The following is a 19,196-nucleotide window of genomic DNA, read 5'->3' on the forward strand; positions in this document are numbered from 1 at the left end:
AACTGCTGACCTTGTGATTCAGCAGTGTAGCCCACTATGTCACCAGGGTTCCCATTCTATAGTTTTTGTTGTTGTTGTTGTGTGCCTTCAAGTCAGTTCCAGCTCATAGCAACTCTGTAAAGGGTTTCCAAAAGTGGCTGATGGGTTTAAAATGCTGATCTTGGGGTAACCAGTCCAATGCTTATCCTACAGTGCCACACCAAGTCTCTATTCTAAAGGCATCTTGCCTAACCTTAGTCCAGTGATTACGAGGAGATATGGAAAATTCAGAGGTTGTGGAAGAATAATTTTCTACAGTGATTTTATTTCCATAACCCTATTCTGATTTATGTAGCCTGCGTTACTGAAGACTGAGACAAGTTGAAGGGGTGGCTGCTGGCTTGCCACAATTAATTTTAATCATTCTCGCTGATTTTTTAGCCAAGTAACAAACATAGAGGCAATTAATAAATGAAGCACTCCTCACAATGTACAGTGCAGACATAAATAGCATGACCTACAAAGAAAATGAAACTTAAATATTCTGAGTGTGATTTTTTAATACCAAGACTGAAAGGGCCTTCCTTTACTCATGTACTCTCAGCTGTTTTTATATTTTTTTTACCATATTTTCTAAAAGATTTTCCATTGGGAGTTTTTGAAAAATAAACAAACAAACAAAAACGTAGCTTGTATGAAAAGAAATATTTTGCACTGATCTGATGGTAAAACTGGCTCAATCATTTAGGATATAATGAGTGGCTCAGAAATCCTACTGGATTTGCTTATACAAAACTGGCTGTGGTTTCAGACTTCCTATCTGATTCTTGTAGCCAATTCTCATCAAGAAATGAGACTATGTTACCTGGGGAGAACAGGATTGTGGCTTTTTAAATTTACTTTCCTGTTTGGAGTCGGGGTGGGGATCGAGGCTCAACAGTCTTTTTGCCTTAGAAATGACAAAGATTTTGCAGTGGAAATTTCTGCTAATTCCATGAGGACATGTAGGCGTCAGCTTCTTCCAAGAAAAAATAGCGTAGAGTCACCTTTATTTCCACTTCTACCACTTTATTCCCTACAATGAGATTCTGAGCATGGTCTATCTTTCTGTCAGTCACAGACCTGCCAAGTTGGCAGTACAAGAGCAAATAATAGGAATAACTTCAATATGCTAGCAGTCCTGGGGTCCTGTGGGTCAGTCAGTAAGGGTAAGAGAAGGAATGGAGAAGAGGAAAGAAAAGCATAAAACATTACACTGAAATAGAAATACTTTCTTCAACTTCACTACTATTTATAGTCACACAAGTAAACCTACCAGAAAACTGGTAGTAGAGATGTGTTGGCTAGTTGCTCATTCAATTGGTCACTCATTCACTGAACATATTGTCAACGCTATGCACTGTAAGAAAGACAGATATCTTAGAATTATGAAGATGAAAGTTGTTGTTGTTAAGTGTCTTTGAGTCCGTTTTGACTCATAGCCACCCTGTATAGGGTTTCTGAGAAGCAGCTGGTGGGTTTGAACCACCAGTCTTGGAATTAGCAGCCCTGTGCTTATCCTACACCAGGAACAGTCCATTCTTAATTAGTGGTTTCTGGGCTCCAGAATTTCATAGGTTCATTCTAAGTTCCCGCAACATGTGAAAGATCAATATAGATAACCCAATTTTTTTTTAATATTCTACCAAGTGAAGAGAGTAAACATCTATCTACTATCCTTTGGTATCATCATTTCACAAAATAAATTACATTTCTGTATCAAAATAGTAGGAAGAATAAAATAAAATAATGTACAGTCTATTAACTACCACCTCTGTGTCAGTTTGTTTAACTGCGATGGCTGTGTATTGCTGTGATTCTAGAAGCTCTCCATTGATATTTTAATACCAGTGTGGTCACCCATGGTAGACAGATTTCAGCACAGCTTTCAGACTAAAGCAGACAAGGACGGAAAACTTGATGATCTAGTGACAAAAATTAGCCAACATAAACCTAACGGATCACAACGGAACATTATCTGATTTGTTTGCTTTGGGCACATCACCAGGAGATACCAATCCCTGGAAAAGGACCCATCACCAATGATGTTAGAAGAGATAGTGAAGGCAAAATGCATTGGCACAATAGCCACAATGCTGGCAACCATGGAAATGGTGCAGGTCCAGACAACATTTCACTCTGCTGTACACAGGTCACCATGAAGCAGAGATGACTTGACATCCACTATCTAACTTTGTATGTACAGTCTATTAAGTTAAATTTGTTTAGATCTGTGAAAAATCCCTACATTAGCCTTTTTTTTTTTTTCATTGTACCCAAAAAAAATTTCTCCATGGACTGGTAATGGGGAAGCACTGATCAAAGTTGAACCATGAGTTTGCAAATGAGAATACTGAGGTGGATGTGCCAAAGGCAGTACAGCCAGTCAGCTGCAGAATTGGGTCTAAATATAAATCTCTTTACTTCCAACCTGGTGTTTTCCACCATAAGACACAATTTCTTAAAAAGCTTAAAATATTGAAATACTGGATACACAAACACATAGGTTAGAATGTGATCAAAGGCATGAGAGAGATGCTGTGTCCTGACAATTTAGGGAAGGAGAATTCAATTGCAGCTGAAGAAATAAGTAAAGTAGAAGGGAATAGTGTATGCACCAAACTTGAAGAATGATGGGATCTAAATGGAAACAAGATGAAGGGAAAGTACATTCCCGGGAAAGACAACAGTACATGCAAATGCATGCCAACTACAAAGTGTAAGAAACAGTCAAAATTTGTCTAGATTGCTGAACTTTTGTGGATGTGTGATAGGGAAAAATGAAAAAATGAGGCTAGAAATGTAGTTGGTGGATAACCACAGATGGCCTTTATAAGAAGAACTGAGGATCCTGGAATTTATTCCTTAGGCAATGTGAGGAGTCATTGACAATTTCTGAGCGAGAAATGATGAAATCAGGGTTGTGCCAGATTGGCAATGATGTGTGTGATGGCTCATGACACAGTAAGTCTGTGTCACATTAACCCAACTGACTCATTAAGAAGTTGTCACAACAACTCGAGGTGGGGAAAGGGCAGGACCAGAAAAATACAGAAGCAATTAATTAGAAAGAAGAAAATATTCCATTCTGGCAATAGAAACAACAGAGTTTACTAGTAGACTAGATGTGAGGAAAGTTAGGTGTCCAGCCTGGGAAACAAAATGGAATTCAGTAGAATTCAACAGTGGAGAGGAATAAGAGCTGTCATAAATGAATAGTATAATCAAATCCACTGCCATCAAGTAGATTCTGACTCACAGCTACCCTATAGGAGAATACAACTGTTCCTACTGAGACTGTACATCTTTATGAGAGCAGACAGCCTCATCTTTCTCCCTTTGAAGTGACTAATGGGTTTGAACTACAGACATTGTGGATAGCAGCCCAAGGCTTAACCCATGACACCACCAGGTCACCTTAATGATTAGTATATGATTGTTATTAAATGCCGTAAAGTTCTGACTCATAACAACCTTGTATAGGGGTTTCCAAGGAGTGACTGGTGAGTTTGAGCTGCTAACCTTGTGTTTAGCAGTCCAGTGCTTGTCCTCCAGTGCCACACCAGGACTCCAGTGAACAGTATGTTTGGAATACTTTGTTTGTCAGAACAAAATACCATGCTCCCATCTTTCAAGTGTTGTTGTTAAGTGCCATCGAGTCGGTACTGACTCATAGCGACCCTATGCACAGCAAACAAAACACTGCCCGATCTTGGGCCAACCTTACTATCATTGCCATGCTTGAGCCCATTGATGCTGCCACTTTGCCAATCCATCTCGCTGAGGGTCTTCCACTTTTCCTCTGACCCTCCACCCTACCAAACATTATATCCTTCTCCAGAGACGGGTCCCTCCTGACAATATGTCTGAAGTATGAGAGACAGAGTTTGGCCATCCTGGCCTCCAAGGAGCACTCTGGCTGCACTTCTTCCAACACAGATCTGTTTGTTCTTTTGGCAGCCCATGGCACTTTCAATATTCTCCTCCAACACCATAACTCAAAAGCATCAATTCTTCTATGGTTTTCCTTACTCACTGTACAGCTTTTGCATGCATATGAGGTTATTGAAAATACCATGGCTTGGGTCAGGCACACCTTAGCCTTCAAGCTTAAGGGCTGCGAACCTTAAGGTCAGCAGTTCGAAACTATCAGCTGTTCCATGGGAGAAAGATGAGACTTTCTATTGCCATAAAGATTTACAGCCTTGGAAATGCTATGAAGGGCCACTATGAGTCAGAAGCAACTCCACAGCACATCACAACCTTTCAAGTATAGACTTGCTAAAAATGTATCGATCTATAGTATTGTGGGAATTTTAAAATGTAGTTTATAAATATACTTTAATCATTTTCATACACAGAAAACCTCTGTGAATTGTTTCTATTTGATGACAACACATTGCTCCCAATTTTCAAGAAAAACATGCAGAAAAAAGGAGAAGCAATTAGGATTCCATAGATAGAAAGGACCCAGTAAAGCATAGGCTGACTCCTTATTTTCTAGAAGGAGAAATTCAAGTTCAGGGAACTACAGTAATCTGCTCAGAGTAATATCGGTAGGTAGTGGAAATTTTAGGACTAAGACCCAAGTCTCCAAATGACGAGCCCAATGGTGACTGTGGAAAAGGATGCTGACTTGCCTTAGGATGACAGGGTGACATTTCAACACAATTCCATTCCATCACTCTTGTCCTTCCTGCATGTGTTCCTCAAACATGTTCCTATGAGGGCCTACCAGTATTTTCCTTACTTTTTCACAAACTAAACCAAACCCATTTCCATGGAATCCATTCTGACTGACAGTGACTCTATGTAGGGTTTTCCAAGATTTAAATCTTTTCTGGTCCAAGTTTCATCTTGCTCTCTTAGAGTGGTTGGTGGGTTTGAACCATCCACCTTTCAGTTAGCAGTAAATACCTAACTGCTTTTGTATAGGTCTCCTAAAATTCTCTTAAAAAAGAAGAGGAAGTAAATAATTTGGTCAAAAATATTCATTGTGACAAACTTGACCTATACTTGTAGATGTCGTACCTCAAAATACCAACTGAGAGGGAAGGAGTCTTCACATCAAGTATCAATGCTATCCCCTCTGTATACAGGGTAGATACGGATAGGCAACTTGGACAGTGGTTACCTTAAATTAGGAGGTGATAATGGCACGAAGTGACTGGCTTACAATTTTCAAGAGGGAGTTTAGATTAAGACTGTGGGGGAAAATAGAGTCCCCAGTGAATGATTTTTATCTTGTCTAGACAGGTCTGGTGAAAAGAGATGGGGATAAGATTCTTATAATTCAATAGTGAGTAACTGTTACCATGACTAATTGCAACTGTCACAACTATAAAGGTAGAAGTTTTGTAACAAAAACAGGGGAGTGGTTAATCTTACAGTCCAGGAACAGAGAACCCAAGGACCATCAATGGAGAAGAACAAGTAGAATGTGGGACCTTATCCAGAGAAGAAGTGACACCAGAGATGGAGATAGAAATGATGACATAGAGAGATAGAACAGCTGAGGACTCTAGACTCATGGAAAGAGAAAGATTGAGTGCTGGTGGTCAATAGGAAGGCTTACAGAATGTTTCCTTTGGTTATGTAATTTATTATATATTCCTGAGTGTTTTTATGTATATACCTCTTCCCCCAAAAAAACAGGGAATGGAAGCAAAGAATGATGATGCACAGAGGAGATTATAATCATTGTAATGAAATGATGAGTGTAAAACCAATGTTCTCCCATGTAAACTATCACTCAATTAACAATAAAAACTTTAAAAACAAAATAATTGTTCTTATTCTAGAATGTTCAAGGAAATTAAAAACACAGCAATAGGTAGACACAGTTCAGAAAGAGAACAATTTATACTATCTGGCATCATGACAAATCTAAATTTTGTTAAATACCAATTCTGATTTGCAGAATGCAGACTTTAAGATTCCCAAAGGGAAAAGACCTGTGGTTCTTTTGTATTATTAGAAGGCATTATATTCTGTTAGATCATATCTACAAAGCAAAGTAAATGTTCAACAATTATGCTTATTCATTTATACAGGAATTGTGGGCTTCTTAAACAGGCAAAAGCTGTTATCTTGATCTCAAAATGGGAGGAATTGAATATGACTCACCTATTTTGAATGTCAGCACATCACGAATTCACTAACATGACATGAGAACAAAAATCAAAGCAGTTACCTTATTGATTCTAATCTAATCCCTTTGAGAGCCAATGTAACTCTTCCATTCTACTTTTTTCTTAATGAACAATTTACAATTGATTCTTTAAAATAGTTTATGTTCCCCACTTATGTGCATGCCTGTACAGACCCAGCTTTGGAGAAATATAGGCCAACTGCTATCAACTGAATGTCACTATTGCATCAGTGAATTTATACATCGTCCCTCATTGAATCCTTGTAGCTTTATGAGGTACATACAGATTAAGAAACACAAATTGAAAGCGGTTCAGAAACTTGCTCAATGTCACACAGCGTTTTAGTGAAAAGGTCAGAAATTGAACCAGGTATGTCTGCTGCCAAATTCCATGATCTAAACCATGGTATCCTGCTTCCATCAAACCATCACTGATGTGCCTCCGTCTACAATGTAGACAAAACACTTATATGAGTAGAATACACTCAGAAGCAGAAACACTGCCTAGGAGGGAGGGAGGGAGAGGAGGTAGAACGGATTCAGATACCCAGGTTTGGTCTTCTGTCACTGCAAATGTAAACTTAGCTTTCTAGTTTCATAATACTCTAAGTTCATTTGCTTCAATCCAAAAAACCAAACCCACTCACAGTGATCCTATAAAGGGTTTCTGAGGCTATAAATCTTTACAGCCTCATCATTCTCCCAAGGAGCAGCTGGTAGATTTGAACTTCTAACCTTGCAGTTAGCAATCCAGTGCTTATCCTATACCACAACCAAGGCTCCTTATTTTGCTTTGAACAGTCTCAAAATAAAAATATGCAGTTTTTAAGAAGGATAAGCAAAAAACAAATAAACAAAAACTCTTAATATGAATATGTTTCTGAGAAGATTCACAGGAGAATCTTAGAAGTTAGGCACTTTATGAAATGATGAAATACAACCCAACTTTCACAATAAAGATTCACACATGACTTCTAGGGAATAATACAGACTGAGACCAGCAGTAAGACCTTTCAGTCAGTCTTCTCCAAACACCATTCTAAACATATTATTTGGAATGCCCACAATAATTCCAGACCTGGCTTCTCCTTCTCCTTTCCCTACCCATACATCTCCTTCTTCCATTAACCTGGCTAATTCATATGTGTGTCTCAATGCTAGGTGAACCTTCAACTCTTCAGAAAAACCTCATTCTTCAAGCCAAGAAACAACCTGTCCACATCTCCTTTTTTAATTATTCCACTATATTATAATGACATATCTCTGTATCTTTCTCTCATCGTAGACTCCTTGTTCTTATGAGAGAAATAAGTCTTATCCAGTTATATTTATTTCTCCACTAAGTCTGAACATAGTAAATCCATAATAAATATTTGTGGAATGAATGAACTATTTCACAGACATAAAAACAGAGTTTAGGTGTGACTGTTGATCACCTAGAGGTAAATTAATCTGAAAATGGAAATGATGAATCTTGTGGAGTTTGAGAGTCTTGATGAGCTTGATATATATAACATGTTGGAGGAAGATATATAAATTTGCAGGTACGAGGGAAAGCATGATTAAAGCCTCAGTACTTACAAAGGAGTCCTGGTGTAGCACTGTAGGATACACACTGGACTGCTACCTGTAAGGTCAGCAGTTCAGATTCACCAGTCACTCCTGGGAAACCCTATCCAGGGTTGCTATGAGTTGGAATGACTGGACAGCACTTAACAACTTACAAAGGAATCCCTTAGTACTTACAAAAGAATCCCAGATCTCTACCGCCTGGATGTTGTAGAGATCATGAATACGGATACAAGTACAGAGAAACATGAATATAACAGGAGCTTTGGTCCTCTTGGTCAAAGATCTTGTCTCTGATCTAAATCTAGATGAGCCCAGCTGCTACTAGATGTTACAGTGTTGTCATCACTAAAGCCCTATGAGCACTACAAGTCTGGTGTCTCACATTCCAACTCTTCAGTGCCATGAAGAAAGGCTAAGCATTTCTTACCAAAAGCAATATAAAAAAAAACAAACTCTTTTCAAAGCAGTTGTAACAGAAGGCTTCCACGGGCAGCCTCTTACCTGCTGATTCTGGTAGGCTGTGACTGTGGTGAACACAGTCTCAGGAAAATTGAATGTTTTCACACCATCCCCAATGGGGACAGGCTTGGTGGGAGAAAGGTCGCTGCTGAAGTCCTTACGAATCACGTGAACTCGAGGCTGGTATTTGTGCATAGAGTGCAGAATGATCTGAAATGAGAAGGGGAAATATTATACCAAGGTTGGGTTTAAGGTCCTTATATCTCTTCAAACTCATGTGCACAATAAATCAGAAGATAGAAGCACTATGGAAAAAGTACAGGTTGAAAATGAGAGGCACAAGAAACTTCTAGTTGTTTGCCATTAGTCCCAATTCTGACTCATGATGCCCCCATGTATACCATACTAGACTTACTCTCCATAGGCCTGCTTTCTGAGGTACCTCTGACTGCCAACTTTTTGCACACAGTAGTTGAACACGTAACTGTTGCACCACCCAGGGACCACTTATACATGTCCATGGCAGGAGGAATTAGTAACTGCATAGCACTAGAAAGAACCAGGTATCTCAATCATGGATGGTAGATATATATGTTTGCATTGATTGGATAAAAGCTAAATGGCTGTTCTGGTTATCAGTGGACAGCACTCCACTAAAAAATTCTCAGAGTCTCTTACATGTAACAAATTGTTTGCTCCAACTTCAAATTTTCAGCATGAGCTCATGCTTTCTTTAAATGCTACAGGTCATTGTTTGACACGAGTTGCATTCCTAGAAGTTCTTTTATGTTAGATGAGAATTATAGAAAAACCATAATTCATGACTTTAGCTTCTTTTCAATCTTCTGATAGCACTCAGCATAGATCCTGACATTCAAGAAAACTCAATACAAATTTTACTCCCCCAAATAAATTACTAATATTCATTATCAAATTATACCTGGAAAGACTTAAAACCTAGTCTTCTCTCATAAATTCATAAATGCCTTGACCAATCAGTCCAAACTGTCACTTCAGATGTTTCTCTAAGGTTATTGCTTTGTAAGTTATTCTACTGAATGTAGTTATCTCTTTTACTGCTGTTTAATCTGTCATGTATTTCTGTCTTGCCTCCCTGATAGGACTGTTAGTCTCTGCAGCACAGCACTTTGATACAACATTTTGTCTGATATATAGCAGATGTTTTCTAAATAGTGGACTTGCAATAAATAAAATTTGATAAGAAGAATTTTTAAAATTGTTATTCGTACTTTTAAGATTTAAAATGACATTGTCTTGTTTTACCTGCCTGAAAATCCTTGGAATAATCATCTCTAGAGTGAAAATGGAAAGAGGGAAGAAAGGAGAGAGATTGTTTGACTCACGTGTCCTTGATCATCCAATTCATTGTTGGTCAGCTTAAGTTTGTCAAAACTGACCACCTGTCTCATCCAGGTGTCTCCAGAAGCTAGAGAGTCAGGGTGGATATAAACTCTTGGGGGCACGGGGGAATCAGCATTGCCTGCCACCATCCACTTGGAGCTGTGATATACATATCTGAGATAGAGGAGAGAGAAGAATTCAGAGATAGACATAAAGGGTGAATAGAAGCCCACGAAACAAGTAGAGATAGGAGAAAGAAACAAACAAACAACAACAACAACAACAACAAAAGAGATATAAAGAATACAGAAGTAATAGGGGTGAAACACACAGCACAAAGGAGAAAAAGTGAACGGGAGATACCAAAGGAAAATTAAATACAGATGAGAATGAAGAGGTGTATTAGAGAAGGCAGAGAAGTGTTGTGGTCAAAGCCACAACTCTAATGAAGAAGACATTTTCACAGTTCCTTGTCAAGTGACCCTGTATGCATGCAGGTATCTGAACCTATGGGTCTACCAATAGTAAAGAGGTTTTACAAGACCCTTTCACCTTTCAAATGCAAACTATACAATCCCTTGGCCACTTGTTCAGGATTTGGTTCCTTATTAAACACATTTCCCATATTTTCCTGTAAAACTCAAGCCTTCCAAGCTTCTCACTTGTTAACCATTTGCTTTCTCTTCTGAATTCTGAGGAATTTCTAGAGAATGAAAGTCTTTTGCCTTAGTGCAGTCATTCCCAGAAAAACCACCAAATATTTTCCCAGTGAATGTTCTCTTTGATAAAGCTAGTTTTGAGTGTCATCATCTTCCATATTATTTTCCAACAAGGCTACTGGAAATGGATGCCTTTGGTACCAAAGGAGGACAGTGTATCAGATTTTGCCAATTGCCCTATTGTTCCAGTTATCTTTCTCCTTGGATCTGTTATTTGACTGTTTCTCAGTTCTAAAGGGCCATGTGGAACTGAACTGGCAAATAGAAACACTCAGTCAAAACTACAACTCCCAAGATCCTCTAAAACAAAACTGAAGTGCCCCTTCTCTTAAATCCTACAATCTAGCCCACCAATCGTAACCCATTCTCCCCACCAATGTATGACTCTTGGTTTTCCTCATTCATCTCTCACCTCCACATCTATGGGTTTATGGTCGAGTTCTCAGACTTTAGATCTTTCCAAAATAAGCTATGATTCACTGATTTAACTGAGATCAAAATGATCCATTAAGCCATTACTTGCTTCTGAAAAGATGAAATAAGCCATCCAAGATAAATGGAGACTTTCTGATTTTTTAATGACATTGAGAGAGTTATTTCACACTCACTTACAACCCATACAGTTATAGTTGTAAACTGCTGTCAAGTTAGTTCTAACTCACAGCAACCCTGTATAGGGTTTCTGAGAGGCAGCTGATGAGTTTTGAACCGCTGACCTTGTGGTTTAGAACTGACACTGTGGTCCACTGCTTATCCTACAGCTCCACACCATAATGGTTAACAATAATTCTCTATAATTAGTTGTGATTTTCTTGAGGTCTTACCCAATTCTATCCTTACTCTCCATCTTCCATAAAATAATCTATTAGGTACATGACTGAATGAATGTACTACACTGCCCCATCTCTTCTTTCTTTCTCCAAAATAAATCATTCCAACTCATTGACCACCCATAAACACCATAATGTAATTTATTATGCTCTTTTGAGGTTAATTGAATTAATTTCTGACTTAAGATCCACTCAACTTTTACTCTCTTGGTAAAACACCATAAAATTCTACTCTCTGAAGACATAGGAAGGATTTCAAACCAAACCATTACTAAGTCCTAATTTCCTACCTCTAGTTACTACTTCCTGCCTGATACGCCACCATCGGCCACTGGTATATCTACCATTCCTTGTTCCATATGCAATGCACTGTGAAAATGCTTCATCTAACAAAACATTTAAAGAATGCTCTTGGAATGCTGGTGATGACCACAATTCCACATTCCATAGTCATCATTACCTGTATCTTTTATTGTCCACAGGCACAATGTCCATTGCTATGTAGTACTGCTGGTGTGGATCCAAGCCAGTGATTTTCACTCTCATGGCAGGAAACATTCTCCTATGAAGGGAAGAAGGTAGCAGAAAGCTCAGCAATAAAAGAAGAGCAACGTAAGTAAAGCTTGAAGAGTCTTTTGTTAGAAACTGTAAACACACACAGTCCAATGTCTCCTAATTCGCTAAAGTTCATGGATTATCTTTTTTTACATTGACAATTATCACTATAAAATATGCTGTGGATTTAAATTGCTGAAATAGTGCTTCATTTAGCTTCAATGATTCCTACACTAATAAGGTTCATACCATACCCTACCTTGGTCTATACATTTATATACAGTTGGCATAATTACCTTCTTCATAACAACAATTACCCTAGATATATTAACTACATTATGGTCGCTGTTGTTGTTAACTGCTGTCAAGTCAGTTCCCACTCAGAACGACCCTGTATAGAGTTTCCAAGAAGTGGCTGGTGAGTTTGAACTGCCAACCTTGCCATTAGCAGTCTAGTGCTTATCCTACAATGCCACACCAGCACTCTAATTACATTATTGATGTTGTCATTGTTATGTGCCATCGAATCAGTTCCAATACATAGAAAGGGTGTAGAGGGTTTCCAAGAAGTGGCTGGTGAGCTTGAACTACTGACCTTGCAGTTCAAACCAACCTTGTAGTCCAGCACTGTAACCCACAGGGCCACATCTTTAATAAGCTATATATGTGTGTGGAGATATGTGTATGTATCCTCACATACTGTACATTGCCAACTAGACTATAATATTCTCAAATATACCATTAAGTATATTATAACTTATACTTTCCTTTTTATTCAAAAAATTTCTTATTGTAGGTAATCATGAAATATTTTAAATTGAGTAAGTCTATTTGAAAATGACTACTCTGAAAATAACCTCAAGAAAACAAGGGGTAAAAAAGAAGGTGATATCTCTTCCCAAACAAAGGGTCCCCAAAATTGGGGTTTTTATGTGTTTTTTTTAACTGCATAAAACTAAGAATTCTCAGGTTGTCAACATGTGTGTTAGAGGTAGAACCCTGTGGAATAAGGAGCAAATAACAAACGAATTCTGGTGGCCTCTGGCAATACCTTGTTACTACCACAATGGCTTGTTAAACTTGCCAAAGCAAGCAAGGTCAGGATATGGTACTTTACAACTACTCTTATAATTGAAGAATGGAGGACAGGAAACAGCCCAAAAGAGGTATTAGGTTCAAGAAGTCTAGAATAAGGTTCACCATTCTTCTGTAACCATCAGAAAGAAGAAAAACATCAAGATTTTTCTTTGCATGTCATTCATTTAGGGGCAAAACATAAAAAGTGCTCAGTGCAAAAATTTGGATTGGCCTGAATGTGCTTTTAGGGTAATTGTATACAAAATGCTACATTAAGCTTAACCATCTGGGGCCAGTTAGTTGAGCTGGGCAAAGCACAGTGCTAATGAGGTCAAGGTCACAAGTTTGATCCACATATGGCTTAATTGGCTTTGCTCCATTTCACGGTCATAGACCATACCCTGACCCCAGACAGCCATCTTGCAGATATGCACTGCTTGGTTATATGTGGGGCTCCCTGCTCTAGCCATATTCTTCACTACTTCTCCTGAAAAAAGCAATTGAAAAATCAAATCTCTTCTGGCAGTAGGTCAGTGGCATCACAACCTTATTTGAGGATGACATAAGGGTATCATAGACCTTTAATACTGTTGATGCCTACGTTTTTAAAAATCCATTAAGAACACTACATATATCCATTCCTTCATTCCCACAGAGAACTTTTCAGAAGCTCATATTGGTAAAATGTTTTAGATGTTCTCCCTTTAACCTCTGCAACTTTAATTAGAAACCCTACCATTTTAGTTTTGCTCCAGTAAATTTTAATGGTGGTTGTTGTTGTTATTTTTAAGTGCCATCAAGTCAGTTCTGACTCATAGAGACCCTGTATAAGGCTCTCAAGGAGTGGATGGTGGGTTTGAATTGCCAACCTTGTGGTTCGCAGTCTGGTGCTGCTCCTACAGCGCCACACCAGGTGGACTACTCAAAATGACTAAGTTTAACATTCACTACGATTTGGGGACTTTGAGCTAAATTAATTCTTTCCAAAAACTTGGTCTATACATTTAAGAACATATTGTGTAATTCTCTTCTTAATAGCAATGATTTATTAATGCCCTGTATATATAAATGTTTAGAGGACATTTTGCCAGAAATTGGGAGAAAGTTCTCTCACTTGCTAGCTGAGATAAAGAAATGAGATCCTATCAGTCACCTACAGAAACTGTTTTATTGAGAGATATGGGTTTCTTTCCTCAATGACCTCAAGAAAAGAAGGCATATATTGTGATTCAAGTACCTGTTTTGTGTGAAACACTTACTATATGACTTGAGAGAAGATGCTATTGTCCCGTCCTAGTACTCAAGTTCTAAAATTAATGTGTTGTGTGACTCTGGAAAAGTCACTTAACTCCATCAACTATAAAACAAGTGAATGGGACTAAATAATTGCTGAGGTCCTCCCTGCTTTAAAATTTCATGACTTTTCTTAAAAACTTACCAAAAGTTGTGGTTTTTCTTTGCCAGTATTTTAAAACAGTATACTAAGTGAAGTCACAACTCTGAAGAAAAAAAATAATTTTTTGTATTCCAAAAAACAACATGCGTGTTTGGTTTTAATAAACCAAAACCAAACCCACTGCCATCAAATTGATGTCAACTCACAGCAACCCTAAATAAGACTTCAGAGCCAGTAAATCTTTACAAGAACAAGTAGCCTTATCTTTCTCCCAAAGAGCAGCTGGTGGATTTGAACTGCCAACCTTGTTGTTAGCAGCCCAGTGGCTAACCCATAGCGCTACCAGGGTTCCTTTGGTTTTAATTGTTGTGGTTGTTAACTGCCATCAAATCGGTTCTGACACACAGCAGCTGGTGAGCTTGAACCGCTGACCTTGTGATTCAAACCAACTTTGCAGTCCAGTGCATTAACCCACAGTGCCACACTAGAGTTCCTTGGTTTTCATAGTATGGCTGAATTTACTGAGTTCTTTTGTCTTTCAAATCCATTAATCCCTCTAAACACCTCTGTCCATGGTGCTGATCATACCAATTATGTTGGTACATGAAACGTTTGAAGGTTCTATAGACTGTAGTAGTTCCAAATCAACCGAATTACATTCTGGCCTGTGGGAACTAACATATTGTGACTAAAATTCTCTGAGAAGGTTGAAGGACAGGGATTCATATTTCCCAAGTAAATGGGAGTTCTAATTTAAATTGAAAGGGTCTCTACATAAATGAAGTGAGAAAGAAGAAATCAACTGAGAGAGTGGGAAAAGGATGGAAGAAATCCACAGAAGAGAAATTCTTCTTTATGTGTTTCTGAGGTGTTCCAGAAACCTGATTAAAATTATATGCAAAAACATCAAAAAAATTATATGCAAAAACAGCAACATCTAGACGGTCCAATACAGAAGTAATGAATGTAGATTCTAAACCTAAACAAATGACCCCAAGAAGCCTAAAGAACAAACTGTATGGTGGTGTTGAATAATATCAAGATGCATTCACATATCAAAGTAAATTTGTGAAGACAAGAGAGATGGAAAATAAAATGCTGCAGAAGAAATCATGAATGGTCACCACAAGAGAATTATCAAAAATGTGCTGAAAGGAGCTGAATTTACTGAAGTGTATGTAATCTACAGAGTGAGCACTGCGATATCAGAAACAAGAGTTACTGGGATACACACTCAAGAGGTGCAAAGTAAATGGCCAAAATCAAAACTGGAAGTTCTTATAGGAAAACAAAATGTAATATTTCCTCTCACCAAATGAATCCCCTATCAAAAAATAAGAATTTTTCCATCAATCGTTGTTTACTTTCAAGCCTTAACATCTCAAAATGCATATCAGGGGTAGACTGGAGTCCAAGCAATGAAAAAGAGACAATATTGAAAATAACTCCTTCAGAGTTGCTCCTCCTAAGTAGACTTTTAATGGTTGCACTCATTATTAAAAAATTAGAGGAGAAAGAGAGGTCCAGAAGAGAAAGAAGATGACCAATTTTTCATGTTCATTTTAACCTGATGTTCTTGTGGTATTATACATTACTGGGGGGTTTCTCTATATGCATTCAAGTAAATTAGACCAAATCAAAATATTATTTTTACATTAAATATCCATCCATGTTCATGAAAGAAACTTACAAGTATTCAAGCAGATCTTTTCTAGTTCTCCATGAGACTATGTAGATTGATTTTGAAAATATTAAAGTAAAATAATGTTTTTGTTTAATTTCAACTAACAATTCCTATGTGTGGCACTGTGGGCTAATGCATCAGACTGCAAAGTTGTTTGAACTGCAAGGTCGGTGGTTCAAGCTCACCAGCTACTCCTTGGAAACCCTATACAGGGTCACTATGGGTCAGAATTGACTCGACAGCACTTAACAACAACACCAACATTCCTATGTACACAAAGGAGCTCTGGGGATGTCGTATTTATGCACTGGACTGCTAACCACAAGGTCAACAATTTGAATCTACCAGTCACTGCAGAAGAAAGGTGAGACTTTCTGTTCCTAAAAAGATTTATAACCTTGGAAACCCTATACAGGGTCATTATGAGTGAACCAATTAGATAGCACATGACCACAGTATACTCTAATGTTTAGTCTGAATCTAGTTTTATCTAAATCATTTTTATTTGTAATCCACAGGGCAAGAACTATAACTTTCTTAGTGCAGAATTATAAGTAGTTAAGACCATTGTTTTAGAATCAGGAGTGTCTAGAAGTCTGGAGCTTTCCCCATGTGGCTTTAGTCAAGTTAATTGACCTCTTTCAGCTTCTGCCCTCTCATCTATAAATAGGATGCTAATATTTTATCTCACAGGATTGCTGTGAAGCTAAAATGAAGTAACTTACGCTGAGCATCCAGCACCAAAGGATACTTACCTACGGAAAATTAAATGATACCAAAAAAAAAAGAGTTAACTGACCAGGAAGCATATATTTCAAGATAAACGGTGTTTTTAAAATTTTGTAATACTAGTTACATATTTTGCAAGAGTTTCCTCCAGATCACCATTAATGCTTTGCCATAATTTCAAGCCAACAATATAACACAAAGGATCAACAAGTAGGGCTCAAAAGATGCACCAAGACCAACTCTTACAAAATCCTTACAACAAAATGTCTGACTGCTTTAAATGCCTTAGAATATGCAAACTGTTGTTTGGGAGAGTAAACTGTAAAAAAAAAAAAACACTGGATGGTGAAGTGAAGTAAGCAATTGTTTTAGAAATGTACATTTTAGCTGTTAAGAAACCAAGAGCCTCCAGTACTAGCTAAACTGCATTTGAAAGTGAGAAACATTTGTGAGGACAGAGATGATGATTTGGGCTTAAGGAAAATAGCATAGAAAACACAACAGGATCACTTTACCAAGATGTCCAAATACAAGAAAGTGAGGGCAAGTTGTTCTGATGCTACAAATAAGTGGAAAAACACATTAACAGCTCCTGCTTTTGTTCTCTGAATTTGGCCATGGGATGTATTCTTACCTGCCTGCTTTGGTGATGATCATTTCAGTTCCAATATCATGGAACCTCTTCCAGAGGTCAGCACATTGCAGCTCCACCTGAATCTCCTCCATGGAGGACATGGTGGCAGGCACAGGGCCTGCAGCCCCAGAGGTCAGCTCACGATGTGTGTCAAAGGAGCAGGAAGTCCGCTCAGCAAGCACCTCAGAGTCTGAACCAGTGCTCTGCTCAGAATCTGCAAAAGAAACAATCAAGCCTTAGGTGACAAACTTGTGGGTACTGACACACACACAAAAAAAAAAAAACAAGTGTGTGTGGTATAGGGAGAAGGGTGAACAAAAAAGGAGGCAGGAAGCTCCAGAGCACAGGATTTTGTGGTTTCCTATTTTTTATGGTTTGTTTTTTGTGAGTGTGATTTACAACCTTTATTCAGGCTTTGTGTTTTCAACATGACACCTGGCATTTTAGTAAGTTTTAGCAACAGCTGAAGAAAACTGGTCCACAACTGGCAATGTGAAGAATATAGATGTCATGTTGAAGAGAATGTGGTCAAACTGAGTCAACAACAAAAATAAAAGCTAAATTTTTTAAATAACCATCATTACAACCCAATGCTCCAAATCTAGATTAGACAATTTCACTGGGGGCAGTGGGGCAGAGGATTCAATGCTAACAATGTTTCCTTTAATTCCATTCCACTCACCATAACTCCCCATCAGGTAGTCATTTTTAAACACAATCATTTTTCCTATACTTATATACCCTCATCATCAAAAATAATGGAAAGTTGTTTGGTATCTTCAGAAATATTTTGCCATACAGTTGAGTAAAGAGCCTTTTCTAAGCTTCTAATCAAGCCATTTTTAGATTTGGGGAAAATCTGTTGTGAGGCAAGGATGTAAGCATATGGAAAAAGTTACCAGAGCAGGCGGCTGAAACAAAGGGAATAAATGAGTTCAGGAGACACCTTGATTGGTTTCTGAAGTATGGGCAGAGGGAGGGGTGACCCAAACAGGAAGTTGGGATTGAGAACAACCAAATAAAAAGCTGGCATGCTGGGCCAGATGGTCCTTTCCTGTGTCTTCTGTGGTCCAGGAGAGAGCGGCTGGAGGGGGAGGGGATGGGCATACATAGTTGGAGAAACCAGAATCAAAGTTACCAAAGAAGAATTTTCTATAATTGTTTAAATTTACTTTTAAGGACCTAATGCCAGGAATGGAATATCCTAAGATTTTCCTAATTCAGATTAGCTAGTATAGTTTTCTTAAATCTCATGATTGTATAAGCCAAGTCTAAGAACCTATTTCTCTAACCCACATTTAACATGCAGTACTCTGATTGCTTTAAAATAAATAAGACACGTGTATAAAGAAAGGCTGGAAACTGCACAGTCTTGTTCTGACAAATGACTTTTTAAGGTTCTCAAGGGTCAGAACTCCTTGAGCATCAGTCTTTGACAAGAAAAGAATGAGATGAAAGAAGAATGTGACAATTCCAGACCATCTTACCTGCAGCAGGTCTGTGAATAACCCATTCCACAATTCCTTTGTCTATCTTTCATTCTAGCCCTGACAGGTTTCTCTATAAAATTCAGGGAGCATCTCTGGCAATAGTCTCCCACAACCTTGCCAATGCCCACAAGGAGCAAAGCGTCATTGTTCTCCATCCTCTCCAGTTCCTTCTCCTTGCTTGTGAAGGGCATTCAGATTGCTGCAGAACTGCACCAAACTCCTATATAAAGGGGAAGTTTCTAACCAAAAACTTTAGTTTATCCATAATCAATCACTAGTCCCACTCATCATACTTGTCAAAGAAAATAAATGTTTTTTATCACTAGATTTTTAATGTCTATGTATCTAATTTTATACCTTAGACTAAACAGCTCTAATATAGGAGCTATTTGTGGTCTCCTTCAAGCACTGGAAAGTGGCATTAGTTTTCTAAGGTGGAAAGTACTGTTGAAGGACACGTCTCCCTCCTAAGCTGATTCAATATGTCTTCAGGTGTAGGATAATACATCAGTGCATGCTC

The 19,196-nt window shown here is 38.1% G+C and overlaps 1 protein-coding gene across 1 annotated transcript in view; it reads right to left on the reverse strand.

Moving 5' to 3' along the window:
* The window catches only part of TBX15 (T-box 15), a 133,561-nt gene that overhangs the window by 42,561 nt on the left and 71,804 nt on the right, over positions 1-19,196 (reverse strand). Inside the window, exons 2-5 of the mRNA XM_006861303.1 lie at positions 17,187-17,400; positions 11,572-11,673; positions 9,565-9,736; positions 8,243-8,410 (exon numbers count right to left, since the gene is read on the reverse strand). Coding sequence (XP_006861365.1) covers positions 8,243-8,410; positions 9,565-9,736; positions 11,572-11,673; positions 17,187-17,400 — 656 coding nt within the window. The remainder of the gene's footprint in view (positions 1-8,242; positions 8,411-9,564; positions 9,737-11,571; positions 11,674-17,186; positions 17,401-19,196) is intronic.

Source organism: Chrysochloris asiatica, unplaced genomic scaffold, assembly GCF_000296735.1.
Source record: "Chrysochloris asiatica unplaced genomic scaffold, ChrAsi1.0 scaffold00042, whole genome shotgun sequence".
Classification (NCBI taxonomy): domain Eukaryota; kingdom Metazoa; phylum Chordata; class Mammalia; order Afrosoricida; family Chrysochloridae; genus Chrysochloris; species Chrysochloris asiatica.